Raw genomic sequence first — 16,231 nt, forward strand, 5'->3', positions numbered from 1 at the left:
TGCTTTTTTTTTTTCATAAATGGTTTAAATATAGCTATTTTTTAAAGCAAGAGGCTTTATCAGGAAAATTTTAAAGGGTTGTATATAAGTTGCCTTTAACAGAAGTAGCAAATGCAGTTCTGTTCCTCTAACTTGCTTGCTAGTCTTCCTGAAGTTCTGTTGAGGCGTAACCAGAGGTGTACCATGAATGTTAGGGTCTGCATTGGGCCTTGAGACCTGAATTTCAAGAATGCATCTAATCATTATTTTGAAGTTGGAGGCTCCAGTTGGAATTAACTAGTTAAGTGTGCTGCTAGATGTGGTCTTGGCTTATTGACACAGCCATGCCCTGAGCTGAAATCTGTTTTGTTTACCCCAGGGATTGTGTGAAGTACATTTCAGTTACTGCTCCGGTGACTGATTCTTTTTGTAACTGTATTAAGGGCATTAGTATGTTGAGAAAACACCACTCTTGAATATCTCCCAATACAAATTGGGATTCTTAAATGTCATTAATGAAAGATGGCACTTTTAGGCTTTATCTTCTTTGCAATATACGAAAGTATCTTTGTCTGATTTACATTTCACAACATGCCATGTTTTTCCCCTGTGCTTCTCGCATGTAGAAAAGGCGTGTGTGCACTGCATTGCAGCCCTCAGACATCCGTCAACTTCCACAGGAGTAAATGCTGGCAGTGCATCTATTGGCTTTCTAATGAGCAGTGGAGCTAAAAGTGGAACCAGAGCTACCTTAAGCCACGGTGTTTTTTCATAAAATGAAAGGCTTTCTGGATAACACCAGTGTTCCAAGGTTTTCCTGCGAGTAGTTGCTAGTTACGTGTTTGGGTCAGATTTGGGCGTTATCCATCTTCAGAAGGGAAATTTCTGTGTTGGATTCAGTACTGACAAAAGCACAATCCACCCGAGGAAAACCTTTCGATTAAGCGACCCCGGGAGTAGCATTTAATTGTTGTACTGATCTTTGGCATGGTATGGTCTCGTTTGAGTCAGCTGTCCCTCAGCACGTCTGTAAAACCTCACTGCTCAGTGTCTGTGCTCGGGTGAAGCCGAGGGCTGATGGCACATGGGGGGAAGAAGCGTTTCCAGCAGAACATGGCATCCTCCATCACTGGCTTCCAATGGGAGCACAGAGAAACTCCCATGAAGATCTCGTCTCTGTTAGCAAATAAATTCTCCTGTTAAAAGCATGATCTGTTCAGAGTTGCAATGTTCGATGTCGGTTAATAGCTGTGCAGTTTTTATTATCTTTTTTTTTTCGAAGAGGCACAATCCCACAATTGACTTTGTTTACTGTCCCCCTCGATCCCTCGCACTTCTATTCGGACGCAAATTTCATCAATGTACGCAACATCCTTTGTAATTTAAAATAAAAATTGTGGAGGAAACACTGTCTCAAATCGTGGCGTATGTTTGTGTGTTGGGGGGCCTGGGGAGCCATGGGGCCTTTTCCACACTGGAGGACTGAAGGGCTGGAGGACTGGAGGACTCCGCCGCGAAGGGAGGGCTGGGGGGCGCTGTGCGGTGCCAGCAGGGGGCGCTCGAGGCCCTGCCGCTCCATTCCCAAGATGGCGGCGGCGGCGGCGGCGACCGGCTCCGTGCCGGTGCGGGTGTGCCACCAGGAGATCGTCAAGTTCGACCTGGAGATCAAGGCGGCCGTGCAGGTAGCGCCGCCCGCGGAACCCCCCTGAGGCGGCGAAACCCTTCGGCGGGGGCTGCGAGGCGCCCGCGGCCCTGCCCTGACCGCCACGTAAGGCTTCGTGCCGCGCTGACCGGGCCGTTGTATTCCAGGACATCCGGGACTGCCCGGGGCCGCTCAGCGCCCTCACGGAGCTCAACGCTGCGGTGAAGGAGAAATTCCGGCACCTCCGCGGCCGCATCCAGGTGGGGTTGCGCTGCCTGCGGCAAAGCGGGCTGCCCGCGGGGCCGCTGCCGCCTCGCGCCCTTCCCTTGGTGGCGGCCGTCCGTCTGATTTCCCGTTACTGCTTTTTGTCCAAGGAGCTGGAACAGATGGCGAGGGAACAAGATAAAGAGTCGGAGAAACAGGCCTTGCTGCAGGACGTGGAGAACCATAAAAAGCAAATGCTCAGGTAGGCCGTGCTGTTTGTACGTGCTCAGACCTCACTGCAGGTGCCCAGTCCTCGGGGGTACCTGCTTTCAGGGCACTCTTTCATATCCTGTTTTGCAAACCCGGTCAGTGACATCGTGCTGCTTTCAGTAAGGCCAAGAGCAGATCCTGGCACAGGTTGCCCAGAGGTGGCAGTGCCCCATCCCAGCAGACACCCGAGGTCAGGCTGGAGGGGCTCTGAGCACTGATGGAGCTGTGGGTGTCCCTGTTCATTGATGGGAGTTGGACCAGATGGCCTTTAAACTGCTCCTTCCAACTCAGGTGATTTTATGATTCTGTGATCAGGAACAGAAAGAGAAGAGCTCCCATCTCCTTACTGTCTCCTGGCTCTCTGAGCTGGTCTGTCCATTTGAGTGACTAAGCCTGTAATGATACACTTAGGAGAAGAAACAAAAAAAACAATGTACTGTCACTGTGGTATAATACAGACAAAGTTTATGTACATATGTGGATCTTAGTTACGGTGACCGCTTTGTGAAAGTGGTTGCTGCTTACAGGGTGTTGCCATCACATTACAACATTGTACTCTTGTGATTTCAGCAATCAGGCAGCTTGGAGAAAGGCAAATCTGGCTTGCAAAATTGCTATCGACAACTCTGAGAAAGATCAGCTGCTGCAGGGAAGAGACTCCTTACGACAAAGGTATTAAAGTGCCCCCTCTGAACGATGTGAGACTTAAATGATGTGGGCCATACTCACCAGTACAAATGGGAGTGATGTAATGTTCTTGAAATGATTGTATTGTACACAGAACATAGCTTTTATTTCAGAGGAGTGCTGTTGTCTATTGTGGAGGCTTAAACTGCGAAGAATTGTGATAATTCCAATTTTTTTTGTGTTGGCATGTCAAAGCAGAGATGAGGTTGTGATAGACTTCATAATTTTTGTGATCGTCTTTTGTATTAATTCCAGTCAGGGTTGTAAACATGTAATGGATCACTGTGCAAGTTATTTTCCTTAGTAGAAGTGGATATAAGTATAACTTCTGAATTGAGAAGTTTGTAAATTTGGTGTTGTGGAGCAGCAGGGAGGATAGCTGAGATAATGAAGTGGCAGTTTATATCAGTGCCACCTCATGAAGTTGTGCCATCATGGCTGAGTGACTGCCACAGCATGAGCTCTGCGAGACTCTGAGCTGCAGTTGTTGAGGCTTATGACTTCAGCATTTTGTGATTTTTCTTTGGCAGTTCAGCAAGGATGATCTCCAGTTCTCGTGCAGAAAAACCTGGTTGTATCTTCTGTACACAGAGTACAGCTGCACATTCCTGCTGTACCAAAGGCACTGTTTTATCCCTTAGTGTTTTCTTCTTTCGCTTTTTCAGAAAGACTACGAAGGAAAGTCTGGCAGAGAGTGCAAGTAACATCACAGAGAGCCTGATGAGCATCAGCAGGATGATGTCACAGCAAGTCCAGCAGAGCGAGGAGACTGTGCAGACCCTGGGTACAGATGTAGATGGGGTTTGGGGTGTGGGTTGGGTGACCGAGGAACCTTTCAGCTGTTCTGTTAGGGTGAGGAGAGCCAAACTGTTGTGATGTAGAGCATAGTGGAAATATACATTGCTGTAGGATAACTTACTATGATGGTAATTGGAGGATTGTCCAGCAGAACTCCTCTAACGTTTGAACAGAAATGGAAAATAATAATATACATTGCATGAGGGTTTTTTTTGCTGGAGTTTTTGTTTAATGTTTGTTTGTGGATAACAAGGAAGGGGCACATTGAGGAACTCAGTTTTATATAAAAGTAATTTTAAAAGCAGAGTGAGTTCACACAATGCTAACAGTGTGTATGGTGTTACTCTGTGCTACTGTCCTGACATGCATTTGGCAACAGAGAAGAAAAGAGCACAGGTACAAGTTCAGATGTAGAGGAAACAGCCTGGCTAGGAAGGCTGTTTTCACCCCTTCTCCAGCTGGGATGACTAAGAAACGAGGCAGTTGAGTGACTTGAACCCCGAGGTCCCTTGTTCTGTCCACAGTGCATCATGAACTGTGAAACCAAGATTTTTCTCAGTTATTTGGCTTAGACTCCTAAGAAGATAAATCAAGTGACCTCTCAAAATTGGTGATTCATGAACCTTTTGGCTCTCTGTTGCCTGGGCTTCTAACTAGCTGTGCTGTTGAGCAGAAGAGAGAGCAGTGTAAAGCCTGGGATAAATGCCACAGCTTTCGCCCTCCTCTGGGGGTTTTCTGACCCCCTCTGAGGATGGCAGCTGGGCACAGTTTGTTTGTACAGAGGTAGCATGTTTCTTCTCTCGTTAAAAAGACAGTTTGGCAGACACTTTGTCACCCTGCTTCTAACTGAGCAGCGCTTGGAGTTTATCGAGGGAAGGATCCTTTACAAAACCCAGCTGCAGATTCTGAATCAGCAGTAACCATTTCCTTTTTTTCTGGGCAAGCCCTACAGTGCATGCATGCTGCTGGGAGGCTTTGCTTTGTCATCAGTGATGGAAGCAGCAGGTTTTCTATTTTCACTTAGACAAAATGTCTCTTTAAGGTCGGACATAATGGTTTGCAAAATGCTGCAGAAGTTCTTCCACTACGCTTGTTTTGATGAAGCAGGCAGCACAGGGGAAGTTTGAGCCTTCTTTATTCAATAATCAGCGTGGAATGATACACCAGCACTCGCTCTGTGTGCAATCTGTTATGGAAGAGAAAGGGAGCTCCTGGACTTTCACTTTCTGTCCTTCAGCAATTTGAAAGGAAGGCTGCTGTGTCTCAGGGATTTGCTTGGTTAGTTGGCTGTTTTCTCAGGGAAAACAAAGCTGGAAAGGACCAATGTTCCATCTTGCTGTTTTGGCATACTCTCACGTTCTGTCTTTAATCAAGACTGATTAATATCCTTTTCTTCTGTAGTTGACTTTCTCTTTTGGAGAAGAAAAACGAACAAAAAGAGCTGTTGTCAGAAAGGATAACCATCAATTCGTTCAGAATTTTCAAGCAGAATAACGAAGGAGCTCCTGCTGTTCCGTGCTGCTTTTTCTCTCTCTTTAACCCCAGTTGATTCATGCTGGTTTGCTGCTCTGGCTTGGGCAAAACGTTCTGCGTGTCCATTGGGTTTGTTCACATACTGTCTGCTGCTGCTGCTGCTAGAGCTGACGCTGGCTGTGATGGCGATTCCTTTCTCTTAAATCAATGGTTCTAGCAGCATTCTTATTTCACTCTGCTTTCAGAGAGCTTTCAGGTAGCACTGTCTTGGTTCGTAAAACTAGATTTGGTCTGTAACCTAAAAATTAAAGATTGAATAGTGGGGCCAGGGGCCTGTAAGCCGTTCATTACTTGTATTTTGCTTTACATCTTTCCCTGTCAGATCAGGACTATTTGTGGATTTGTGGATGCTTATGCAAGAGCACAGTGTGTGTTTGTGTTAGCCATGAATTTGATCCAGCAGGATCTCACGGGCACTATCCGTATTGCCAGAAGCTACATGCTTACATCCTATGACAGGTATATTTGAAACACAACCAGCTCAATCTTTTTCTTTTTTTTTTGTCCATTTCAGCCAATTCTTCACGAACCATCCTGGAAGCAAATGAAGAATTTAAGTCCATGTCTGGGACGATTCAGCTGGGGCGAAAGCTGATAACGAAGTACAACCGCAGGGAGCTGACTGACAAGCTGCTCATCTTCCTCGCCCTTGCCTTATTTCTGGCCACTGTGCTTTATATTTTGAAAAAAAGACTCTTCCCATTCTTGTAAAATCCTGAAGTTAAACTGGACTGTTATGAAAGATCAGAAAGGGATAGTGTAATACTGTTGGGCTTATTAGAAAAGGGATATTGCAATAGCTGACAGAGCATTCGAGTGACTTCACAGTGTCCCTATGGAGCTCACAAGAAGCTGCCAAAGAAGAGCTTAAATGATCACAGGATGGGAAGAAGTGGTTGGATGGAGGTGTGGAGAGAAGAAGCTCTGATCTGCCTGTGGGTTTGGTGTCCAGACAGACACTGGAGGAGCTGTGCACTCAGAGGTGCTGCTCTTACCTCATCCTTTCTTCACTTTGCCATGAAATTTACTTTTGTCTTCAGCTTGAAGTGGAAGCTGCATTGGTACCCAAGTGCAGGGTGCTGAAAACAAGCAGAAGGATGGAAGGGAGAAACACACATACATTCCATGAATAAACTATTTATTGTATCTGTGTAAGCTGGGTTTTGTTTAAGAACAAAGTGTAATGAATTGAAAGAGCCAAAATAACTTCCATGGAGAAGTTATGCTTGCAGCAGTGGGTGCTTCTGGGATGGTTTTTCCAGGAGTGTAGCACACTTGCTTTGTTCCCTGGTGATGGGAGGACTGACCAAAACAAAAATGGAAGCCTAATTTCTGACTATTAATTCATGCAGTGTTGGAGAATGATGTGGTTAACCTGTTGAAATCCAGAGCCTTTTTTCCTTTTATGTATGATTCCATGAAACAGTTTCGATTTGCAGAGCACAGACAAATTCTGCATTTGAACATTTTTCTGAAAGTTGGTATTTTTCTCAGTAAAATCTTCTGCAGTGACTGCCTTTCCTATCTCTTGTGCTCCCACGCTGGGGTTTGATTTGATGCAATAACATAAATACCAACATACCACCCTTTGTAGTACCAGAGCACTGCAGCATTCTTAAAACCGCTGTCACCTTTCTCTAATGAAATGGAATCATTGCTTTTTCAGGGCTGACCAGTAACATTGGTTTTCTCTTTACAGAGTTCTCATGGAATGGTTAAGTACTGCTTTAATGTAGCTGCTAAAAGTAAACTTTTAAAAGGCAGTGCTATTAAGAAGTATGGCAATAACCTCTCAATAGCACATTCAGAGAGAATAGGTGACTACTGGGTTGTCTTATCATTGTAGTGCTGGCTTTTCTAGGTCTTACCAGTGGTACAGTGCACCCTTTCACCAGCAGCTGCTTCAAGCTTAGTTAAATAAGTGAGGAGTGGTAGATTGTAGTATTCCTAACCACTGTGCTGGATTAAAATTGGTTGTGTTCATGGGCATGAACAGTAGAAGCTGGATTTTATTATCTAGGTCAAAATTAGGGCCTCTGCGTGAAGAGTTAGAATGTCTGAGCCTTTCTTCCTAATGCAGTAAAAGGGATTTGGAAACCTTTGCCCTAGGCCTGGTACATCCCATAGAGGGCAGTGCTGCGTGTCAGCCGTGAGCGTTTTCTGGCTCTGGCACTCAGTCCTGTGGCAGCCAGGCTAGGCACGGTGCTCGTGGCTCTTTCTCTATCGTTTATTCATCATATTTCAGTGCAGCTTTCCTCATAGCCTCTCCAGAGATGCAGAGATAGAAAGATTGAAATAAAGTGAAAATATCCATGTTACAATTTGGGTAAGACAAATTACTCTGTTTAAAGAAAGATCCGTTACAAAAAGTCAGTAAATGTGGGTATTTTGGTAACATTAAAGCCTTGCTTTGTAACAAGTCTGACAAATAGACTGCTAAGCAAGGAAAGCACTGCCATCCACGGGTTGGGGCTGCAATGGAGCAGTTTCATCCAGTGTCGCATTCGTACACAGTGCCTCCAGCATCAGGATGGAACCTTCTCACCCCTTTGTCCTTCTGCACAGGTGTGCAAAAACCTCTGTGTGCAGCGTGGACTCTGTCCTCCAGCCTTGGAAAGTCTTTAAATAACACTAAAACATAATTTGGAATATAAATACATCTCAAGTAATGATGAGCAATGCAGTTTTATGCAACTTTTTTCTGCTATTTTCTACTTGCAGGCCAGCTGTAGCAGTGCTGTTCTATGTTTTCCAGCCCGATCTCTCAGAGATGCAGTACCTGCAGGCAGTCAGTCCCCAGCTGCCTCACTGTTTCCTCCCTGGTGTGGATGCAATACAAAAATAGGTCGTTGCTAATCTCTGAGATACCGGGACGCTAAGCAGATGCGAGAGCTGTGCTGTGAGCAGCAATGCAGTGTGACTGCCTGCAGGAAGTTTCACTTGGTTTATCTTGGCTACGCGTTCCCATCAGAATATAGATGGACCTTAGAAATAAAGAAGCAGCCTTCTCATGGTGCTGAGTTTGAGTGCACTGTTTTGATGGGATGGTTGCTACCACCAGGCTTTGCAAAGGAGCGGTTTGGGGGAATTGAGTGCATTAGTGAGCATCTTGTTCTTTTCTCTGTTTTTGCATTGCTGAAATTTTAGCTTTCAGCCATGACTTGCTGGAGCCCACTGAGAACAAAAAATAACTGCTAAGGACCCCCATGACATTTATTTTCTGTCACATCCAGATTTCATTAGAAAAACTCCAGACCTTTTATAAATATAACTACCTGCATAAACTGACTTTAAATTTACTGTCTATAGAGACAAGCAAAATAATTGGGGAAAAAAAAAGCCAAAGGCAACGACTTTTTGGGGGAGAGGAGAAGCAGCTTCACCAAGAACCCTGGGGTGATTTGGCAGCATTTGGTACTTGATCTGTTCCTTCCATAGGGAGCCAGGGGCATCCAGCCTCCTGCTGGGCCACAGTCCTGGAAACAAAGAAAGTGAAGGTAGTGAGTTAAAAGTTATTTCTCCTCTGAAGGAAGAAGGGTGTTTTGGGCAAACATCATCTGCAGCACGTGGGATCAGTGGTGCCTCTGTGCACCTGGGATTGGTACTGGAGCAGAGTGGGTTGGTGCTGCAATCAGCCCATATTGCCCACAGCTGGGGATGCTCTGACATCATCCCTCCAGTCTGCAGTATGGTATCCTGCTACAGACCTCTCTTCTGGCCTGAAGGTAGGCGTTTGTGCCTTGTTTTTACTCAGGAATGGAATGGGAGCGGTGATAGGAGGCTTTTGTTGTCTGTTATTTGTGATGTTGGTTCAGTAACTGGGGAAAGTTAGCCTTGTGTGGCTCTCCTGTGTCTGAAGAAGGGTTCTGTTTGTACCTCCAGCCTTCTGGGCAGTGGATGGTCTTGATGGTCACAGGATGACGTCTCAGGGCCTTGCTGCCTCTGGTTGTACTGTGGAAAGTAAAAGAAAGCTGGCATTGCAGCAATTTATTTGAGAGGCATAGTGTTAACCAAGGCACTTGACCCTGCAAGCTTACCCTGCAAAGCATAGCAGAAGCTCTGTGGATGGTGAGGACAGGCTTCCTTCTTCCCTGGGGATCATGGGTTGGAGTGCTGCTGAAACTGGAGTCGGGGGGGGGACGACGCTCTGGAATAAGAAAGGAAAAGGTTTCAGAGCTGTGGTTTCTTTGTATGATGCTATGTGAACGTGGGCGCCTCAAATCACCTTCAGTCCCTTTTAAGAGGCATTAATTTTGGTGTCATATGAGCTGGTGCTTGGGTATGCTGTTAATACGTGAAGGTACTGATGTGACAGAGTTGCTGCCAGTGGTTCAACATAAGTGAATGCCACCAGTAGTGCTCCTGGTGCTCTCTGGACCATAGCTTTTCCCCAGGCAGAATCTGCCAGATGTGACTGTAAGCTCAGTGGTGGATTTCATTTCCAAACAGTTACAGCTAAAAAAAACTTTTTTCTTCCAAGAGTAATACTTCTTTGAAACAAAGATCATGTAACTGCTATGAGCTTAAAAAGAGACTGAAATGTCCTTGCAGTATGGGGGGCTGAGGCAGGCAGCTGGCAGCAATCAGACAGCTGTGTTAATGAGCCTCATTAAAGGTGCAGCCTCCAGCCCAGCAGGGGTTGGAGTCATTTGGAGGGCAATAGTGATTGGTTGTGCTGGGGCAATTGAGGATTGGGCAGTTCTGATGGTTTGGCAGGTTGAGAAGTAACTTGTTTTTAGAAGTTTGCTGGTTAGTGAGTTTAATTACAGAATTAAGCACGTGCATGGTGAAATAGTACTAATAAACGTGTTGCAAGCAGACAGTGGTAGTGGTTAAATGTGAACCTGAGGGAAATGAATGGAAATTATTTTAATGCACAGTGGAACTGTGCTGGGAGGACTTATTTGATTTGTAAGCCTTTGACATTTGTTATAGCATCAGCAAATACAGGAACGTTGCAAGATAACTGCAAAGATGAATGAGGAACGTAATCTTTTTTCCCTTTCTAAGAATTATGGTGAAATGAAGTGTGTATTTGAACTTCCCCTTTCAAAATGCTTTCCACATAACTGGCTTTACCAAAATGGAAGGGTGAATTCATAGCTTGGAAGTTTCTAAAAATGTCTCTGCCAAATGCATGTGGCTGCTATCGCATGCCAAGTGGTCCAGAGTGAGCCAGGCTGGAATCTCTGGGGGCTGAGAATATCCAGGGGGCATGTGCATGCTTGTCTGCAAGTATGTTGGGCTCTTCTTTTGAAGGGGGGAAAAACAGCTAAAAGTATTTGTGATGGTGTGATCCCACCGGAAGGGAAATCTAAAGCAAATATTTTAATGAGATGTGGTGCCTTCGTGATTCTATGTTGCTGTAAGGTGGGCTGAGCTCCACACAGGAGTGGTGCCTGAGTCTTGTGCCTCTGTTCCTCAAAAGTGGGGAAAGAGCTCCCCAGGCAAGCAGCAGATGCTGGGCACAGAGGTGCTCTGCTCTGCTGGCACACACTGACAGCTGCAGTATGGGCTGCTCCTTCTGCTCTGGGGGCAAGGGCTCGGTACCCCCAGTGATTTCTTCTGGGCGAAGATGGTTTGATGCAATTCTGTATTTGAGGACAGTCCTTGAGAAAGGGAGCTAATCTTCAAGAAGCAGCTTTAATAGGGCTGGAAGGTTGCTGCTGCTCAGTTTCCCTGGTTGTCTGTGTCTCACGATCTCAGAGTGGCGGAGGTTGGAGCCACCTCTGTAGGTTACAGGTCTTGCCCCTGTGCCAATAGGGCCACCTGAAGCCATGTCTGGCAGCTTCTAAAGGTCTCCAGGAAGGAGTATCTGTGAGTCCTCTGGGCAGCCTCTCAGTGCTCCATCACCTGCACAATGAAGGAGTCTGTACTGATGTTCAGAGGAGCATTATGTTCTCACACTCGTTGCTCTTGTCCTAGTGCTGAGTGCCACAGAGAAGAGCATGGCTCTGCTCCCTGCACCTTCCTTTGGGTGTTCCTGTGCATCGATGGGATCCCTCTGGCCCTTTTGTTCTCAAGGCTGAACGGTCTCAATCTCTACCCAATTGCATTCAGTCCTCATTTGTAGTACAAATAATGGTATTTTTGGCAACAGCTGAAAAACAAGTTCAGCTTAAGAGGTGGAAAAAGCCTGTGTTCATACTTTGTGTTGAAGTATAACTTTTACTTCTCTAACGCAGCAGCTCACGATGTCATTCGATTTTTCTCATTTGAGTATGTTTCAAGGCATGCTTATTGAGCAGTAATGGGATCTGTGGGTGATAGTGTTATCTTTCTAAGGCATGATTGCTACTGGATTTATTGACTATAGGAAAATAAGAAAGATGATCAAACTTAAAATGTTCACAGGTGCTGAAGGCAGAGTTCCCATGTTTGTTTCTTATATACTGTTTTTCTAGTTGCCCAGCACACTCTGAGTATCCAAGGTGACAATTCCCAACCTGCCAGGCAAGCAACTATGTAGGGATTTGCAAAAAGTCTCTTTGCTTTATGCACTTTTTTTTCTACTTTAATAAAGTTATTTACCTCTTTTTCTCATAAGAGGTAACCTGCCCTCCTGTTTTTCCTCTTCTTGTCAGTGACCTACTGAGTTCTTTAGAGGATGCATATTCTTGCATCTCAGTTGTAAGTTTAGTGATATTGCAGCTCTTGATAGGCTCCTTCCTTACCTTTTAGTTCTGGCACTGCCTATAAATGGGTTTCGTGCAGCCAGGGCCCTGTGCTGTGCAGCAGCAAAGCTCTGACAAAGAGCAAGTCATCATAGGAAAGATGTATATCCAAATCCTTTTCTCTTCTGAGAAATCTTCTGCAAAATAGCAGAGAAGGCAGTGCCCACCTCCCAGGCCAGGGTACTCCATGAGCTGGGGCTATTGGTCTCCTCCTGAGCAGCGTTAGGAGCAAGCTCCCAGCTTTGGGCACTGTGCAATCATTACAAAAAGAGCAAATTCTACAAAAGCATATGCATGGCTTTCACAGTTGCAAATGAAAGCATCACATGTTATCCCCATGGAATGTTTCATAAAAAGCAGCTTTTAGTTGACTCTGGTTTGGGGTTTGCTCTGGGTATCGTACTTTTAGTCCAACGATGTAAATGGTGAATGCCTCAATCATAACCTTGCAGCGTTTGGGATTGCTGACTGTTTTTGGCCTGGCTGCATCTTCAGCCACTGACTGTTCCCATTGATTCCACGTGACAAGAATTTTCTGACCCCTCTGTGCCTGGGTGGCACTGAGGAAAAGGGCACGCTTCCAGCGTGGTATCAGTGGCCATAATGCGTGGTGCAGCACTGCTGGGTGTACGTCTATCATGAGCCTCCGATGCCAAAGTGAATCCTGAGGTTTTTGCAGCTGTGTGAATCGTGTTGCAGGGCTCGCTCAGACCTCATCCATCTGCTAGGGCTTCTTTTTATTTTTAAGCTCGCTCAGTGGAACCGCTCAGATGCTATCGCTGCTGACCTTGGTGTGGTGCCGCGATGCTGGGGCTGAGCCGCGCTCCTGCAACGCGCTCTGCCCTGTGCTGGTGTGGCTTTCTGCATGAAAGGAAAATGGCACCCGGCCTCTGCGAGCCTGGCCTGGAGATAGTGCTGCGTGCGTCCCTGCGTGCCGTGATAAGCGCCCAAAGGGCAGGCAGGGAGAACGTCTGCTCGGGGATCAGCGCACACCCGGCCCTATAGATAGAACCACATATATATAGAACAACATGAAAGCTTTTTGCTTTCTTCTTTTCAACAGCGTGATGGCCGCGTATCGCCAGCAGGGACGCTTTTGGACCTGACCCCTCCAGGGGTCTGGGCTCTGTGCACCCACAGTTCTTTGCTTGTGTTGTCCCAATGGGAACAGAGGTCTGAAACTGAAATCCAAGGCTGCTGCAGAGCCTGGTTGTGTAGTCCTGATAAACACGCACGGAGCAGAGAGCCGCACTGGTTTGCCTTTATCTTCAGAAAGGACAGTGGGGTAAAACATTTCTGTTTGGGTTATTGGCTTTTTGTAGGTGTCACCCTGCTTCCAAGCAGTCATTGCTGCTCCTGATCTGAGATAACTCTGTCAGTGGCATCTAGGTGCTGACATTATTGCTAGCTAGTCTGAAATGGAGATAAGATTTTCTATATTGAGTAAGCCTATTGATCCAGTTGGCCTCCCATCCTGTGCCTGATAATAGCACATGCTTGATGCTTCCAGGAGAAGAGCCTTCCTTTATCCCTGTCTGTACTCTGATACAGTGCTATGTACTTGGGTTTAAACAAATGGAGAATTCCAATCCGAGCTGTGTTCTTCAAAGCATTATTCTTCTGCTTCTTTTCATTTGGATATAACATTGCAAATGCTATTAAGATCGTAATGTTAGTCAGGTTTGTTTAAATGTCAGAGAAGATATTTGGAAATAGCTGAAGCAAAAGTGCAAGTAGCTTAATGCACTGAGGGGCAACTTTGGCCATCACTTAGGGGCTGTCTGTGCCAGTGGTCTGCCTGCTTATTCAAAACCAACCAAAAAAGAAAAAAAAGAAGAGGGCAGGTGGGGGGGGAGGAGGGAGGGAGGGAGAAGTTGTCTCTATCTGCCAGTTCATTTAAAATAGCTTTGTCTTCGTGCCAGGACCTTGGGCAATAGCAGACTTGGGCCCAGACTTAGCTCCTCATCTTCCACAATCCTAACTGTAAGCAGCTTGGTGTAGGCAGTGAGATAATACAAGTGGGAATTTTCTTCCTCTCATTACTGTGCATTAATTAATTTCTATGAAGATGTGTGGATGTTCTCATTTACGTATCTCAGTGAGAGTGTCTGGTCTTACCACCTTGTCAAATGTGCATTAAATGATGTCTGTTAGAGTAGTCCACAGATGATAACAGGCTTTAAGAGACATTGCCAGGAAAGCGAAATGACTGAAACAAACAGTAAATATAGAGTGCTCCTTTCCAGGAAAGGAGAGGGGAAAAAAAAACAACACAACCTTCTGTGTTAATTAAACTCTAATAGAAGATTTTAATTCTATCCCTGCAAGAGAGCATAGCTATTTTTGTGGCTTGTAGCCAACATTAGCAGTCCTTTCCACGCTGACCTGTGATGAGTAAGGCACTTCAGTTAATGGCAGCCTGGTAGAAACCTGACACTTAATGTCAATTAACGATCCCAATCTTGTGAAGTGGGAGAGGTCCCCCAGGTGTGTGGACTCTCACAGGGCTCCTGCACACCTTGAGCTGGCTGCAGTCTGCTCCAGAATCATGCTCTTCCGCCCCAGATGCTGCTGGTGACAAATAACATTACTTGGCACACTGGGAACATGTGATGTGGTGTTTCAATTCAAGATCTATTATTTTCAACTAAAGAATGATAGCTGTGTGTCTAAATTATCTTGGGGCTTAATTCACATCAGTTAAACCTTTTCAAAGGCTTATTAAAATTCCTTAAGTGTGTCCAGCTTATCAGCAGTTGAGTGTCAATGGCATTATACAAATGTTGCAATTGGAAATAACTTAGGTTTTGTTTGACTGGATGAATCTCGTGTGTGTGTGTGTGTGCATATATATATTGTGCCTGTGGCTATTAATACTACTTAGTACTTACATGAGTCCTTTCATCTGGCAATCAGAGGGCATTGCCCAGGGAAGCCAGCACTGTGATCCCCTTTCTAAATATGGCATTTTCTCATAAAGGGATTTAACATCTCCCACCAGATTCTGCCAGACCTGGCTTCCATCTATTCTGGTAGGTTTGAACAAGGCCTGGCCTGTTTGTACTGGTGTCACACTGAGCACTGTGGTTCTCTGTGTGTGGACACAGGGCGATGGTGTGGTCCTAGAATCAAAGCATTGTTAAGGTTGAGAAGATCTCTGAGATCACCAACCCACCCCACCATGCCCACTGACCACGTCCCTCAGTGCCACATCTCCACAGTCCTTCAATGCCTCCAGGGATGGTGACTGCACCAGCTCCCTGGGCAGCTGTGCCAGTGCAGCACTATGCACTCTGAGACAAAGCTCTTCCTAATATCCGATCTGAACCTCCATTGGTGCAACTTAAGACCATTCCCTCTCGTCCTACTGCTGTTACCTGGGAGCAAAAGCTGACCCCCATCTTGCCACCACCTCCTTTCAGGCAGTTGTACGGAGAGTGATGTCTCTCTTGAGCCTCTTCTTCTCCAGACTGAATAATCCCAGCTACCTCAGCTGTTCCCCATCACATTTGTGCTCCAGACCCTCCCCAGCTCCATTGCCCTTCACTGGACACACTCCAGAATCTCAGTGTCTTTCTTGTAGTGAGAGTCTCAAAACTGAATACAGTACAGGAGGTGCAGCCTCATGGGTGCTAAGTATAGTGCCAAGTCCTGTACCAAGGCACCTGCTGTCCAGAAAAAATGGATGGATCCAAATAGAAGGAAGAAACTGGTGCTGGGCTGTGCAAAAGGCAACAGTTGCTGGTCTGTTCTGGGGAGCAAGGGGGAGCTGGAGAGTTTCAGGTGAAGTGAAGGATGTGTGGTTACTTCCGCAGTGTGGCCTGTGCTGGGAGAAAATGTGGGGAAGCACCAAGATATGTCTATAAAACCTCATCAGAATATGATGTTGGCATCTTGATACTGAGAGAGGAAAAAGGGAGGGATGGGATCTGAAAGCTCGTATTCCTAGGCTGATCACCACTGATAGCAGTGGGGGATGAACCCTCACTGTTGGTCTAAGGTGCTGCTATCTGCATCTGGTGCAGCTGCTGGAGTTTATTTTGCTGCTGTGCGTGTGTGTATAAACGTCCTGGCAGAAGAGCTTGGGTTCATGATGCATTTTTTCCTTCTCCCTCTACTCTCCCCTCCCCCCTTCAGTGTCAGTACCCCGTTCTGCTCATCTTGGGCAGTTGTGAAGGTTTGGATTTACACTGTAAATCTGTATTTGCTTCATATGGAGCTTCTGTACCAGGCCAGGCTTTGACCAAGTGATCATTTATTGCAGAAACCACTAGGTAGCACTGTGAAATAATGTTCTGCCCAGCCCTGCTCCAGTGCTCACCTACCAAGCTCTGCCTCAGCTGAGCAAAGAGAGCCCAAATCATTTGAGTTAAATACAACAGAGTTGAGGGCTGTTTTAAATCATTCTCATGTTGGGTTGGCAATCACATCTGGGAGAAACCAG

The 16,231-nt window shown here is 45.9% G+C and overlaps 1 protein-coding gene and 1 long non-coding RNA gene across 3 annotated transcripts; one reads left to right on the plus strand and one right to left on the minus strand.

The window, feature by feature from the left end:
* The first annotated feature begins 1,528 nt into the window (after nt 1–1,528).
* On the plus strand, nt 1,529–8,087 carry BNIP1 (BCL2 interacting protein 1). 2 transcript variants are annotated; one of them, XM_048960967.1, is made up of 6 exons: nt 1,529–1,661; nt 1,789–1,881; nt 1,996–2,087; nt 2,666–2,767; nt 3,448–3,566; nt 5,628–8,083. In XM_048960967.1, the coding sequence occupies exons 1-6, from the start codon at nt 1,566–1,568 to the stop codon at nt 5,822–5,824; spliced, it is 699 nt and encodes a 232-aa protein (XP_048816924.1). In that variant the 5' UTR covers nt 1,529–1,565; the 3' UTR covers nt 5,825–8,083. The 2 variants fall into 2 exon arrangements, with proteins under 2 accessions (XP_048816924.1, XP_048816923.1); XM_048960966.1 differs by having other exon boundaries at nt 1,789–2,087; nt 5,628–8,087.
* Nucleotides 8,088–8,867: 780 nt separating this feature from the next.
* LOC125700416 (uncharacterized) lies at nt 8,868–9,926 on the minus strand. Its single transcript, XR_007379922.1, has 3 exons — nt 9,339–9,926; nt 9,151–9,260; nt 8,868–9,064 (listed from the first exon to the last, which is right to left on the minus strand). It is a non-coding gene; the product is annotated as an uncharacterized LOC125700416 (long non-coding RNA).
* Between the last annotated feature and the right edge of the window lie 6,305 nt (nt 9,927–16,231).

The sequence above is a fragment of the Lagopus muta genome, chromosome 14, assembly GCF_023343835.1.
Source record: "Lagopus muta isolate bLagMut1 chromosome 14, bLagMut1 primary, whole genome shotgun sequence".
Lineage (NCBI taxonomy): Eukaryota > Metazoa > Chordata > Aves > Galliformes > Phasianidae > Lagopus > Lagopus muta.

Bases quoted from the DNA above. Each gene is read 5' to 3' on its own strand.
- BNIP1 (XM_048960966.1), top strand. From the start codon at position 1,566: ATGGCGGCGGCGGCGGCGGCGACCGGCTCCGTGCCGGTGCGGGTGTGC. The intron at 2,088-2,665 runs GTAGGCCGTGCT...TTGTGATTTCAG, and splicing joins CATAAAAAGCAAATGCTCAG to CAATCAGGCAGCTTGGAGAA. The intron at 2,768-3,447 runs GTATTAAAGTGC...TCGCTTTTTCAG, and splicing joins AGAGACTCCTTACGACAAAG to AAAGACTACGAAGGAAAGTC.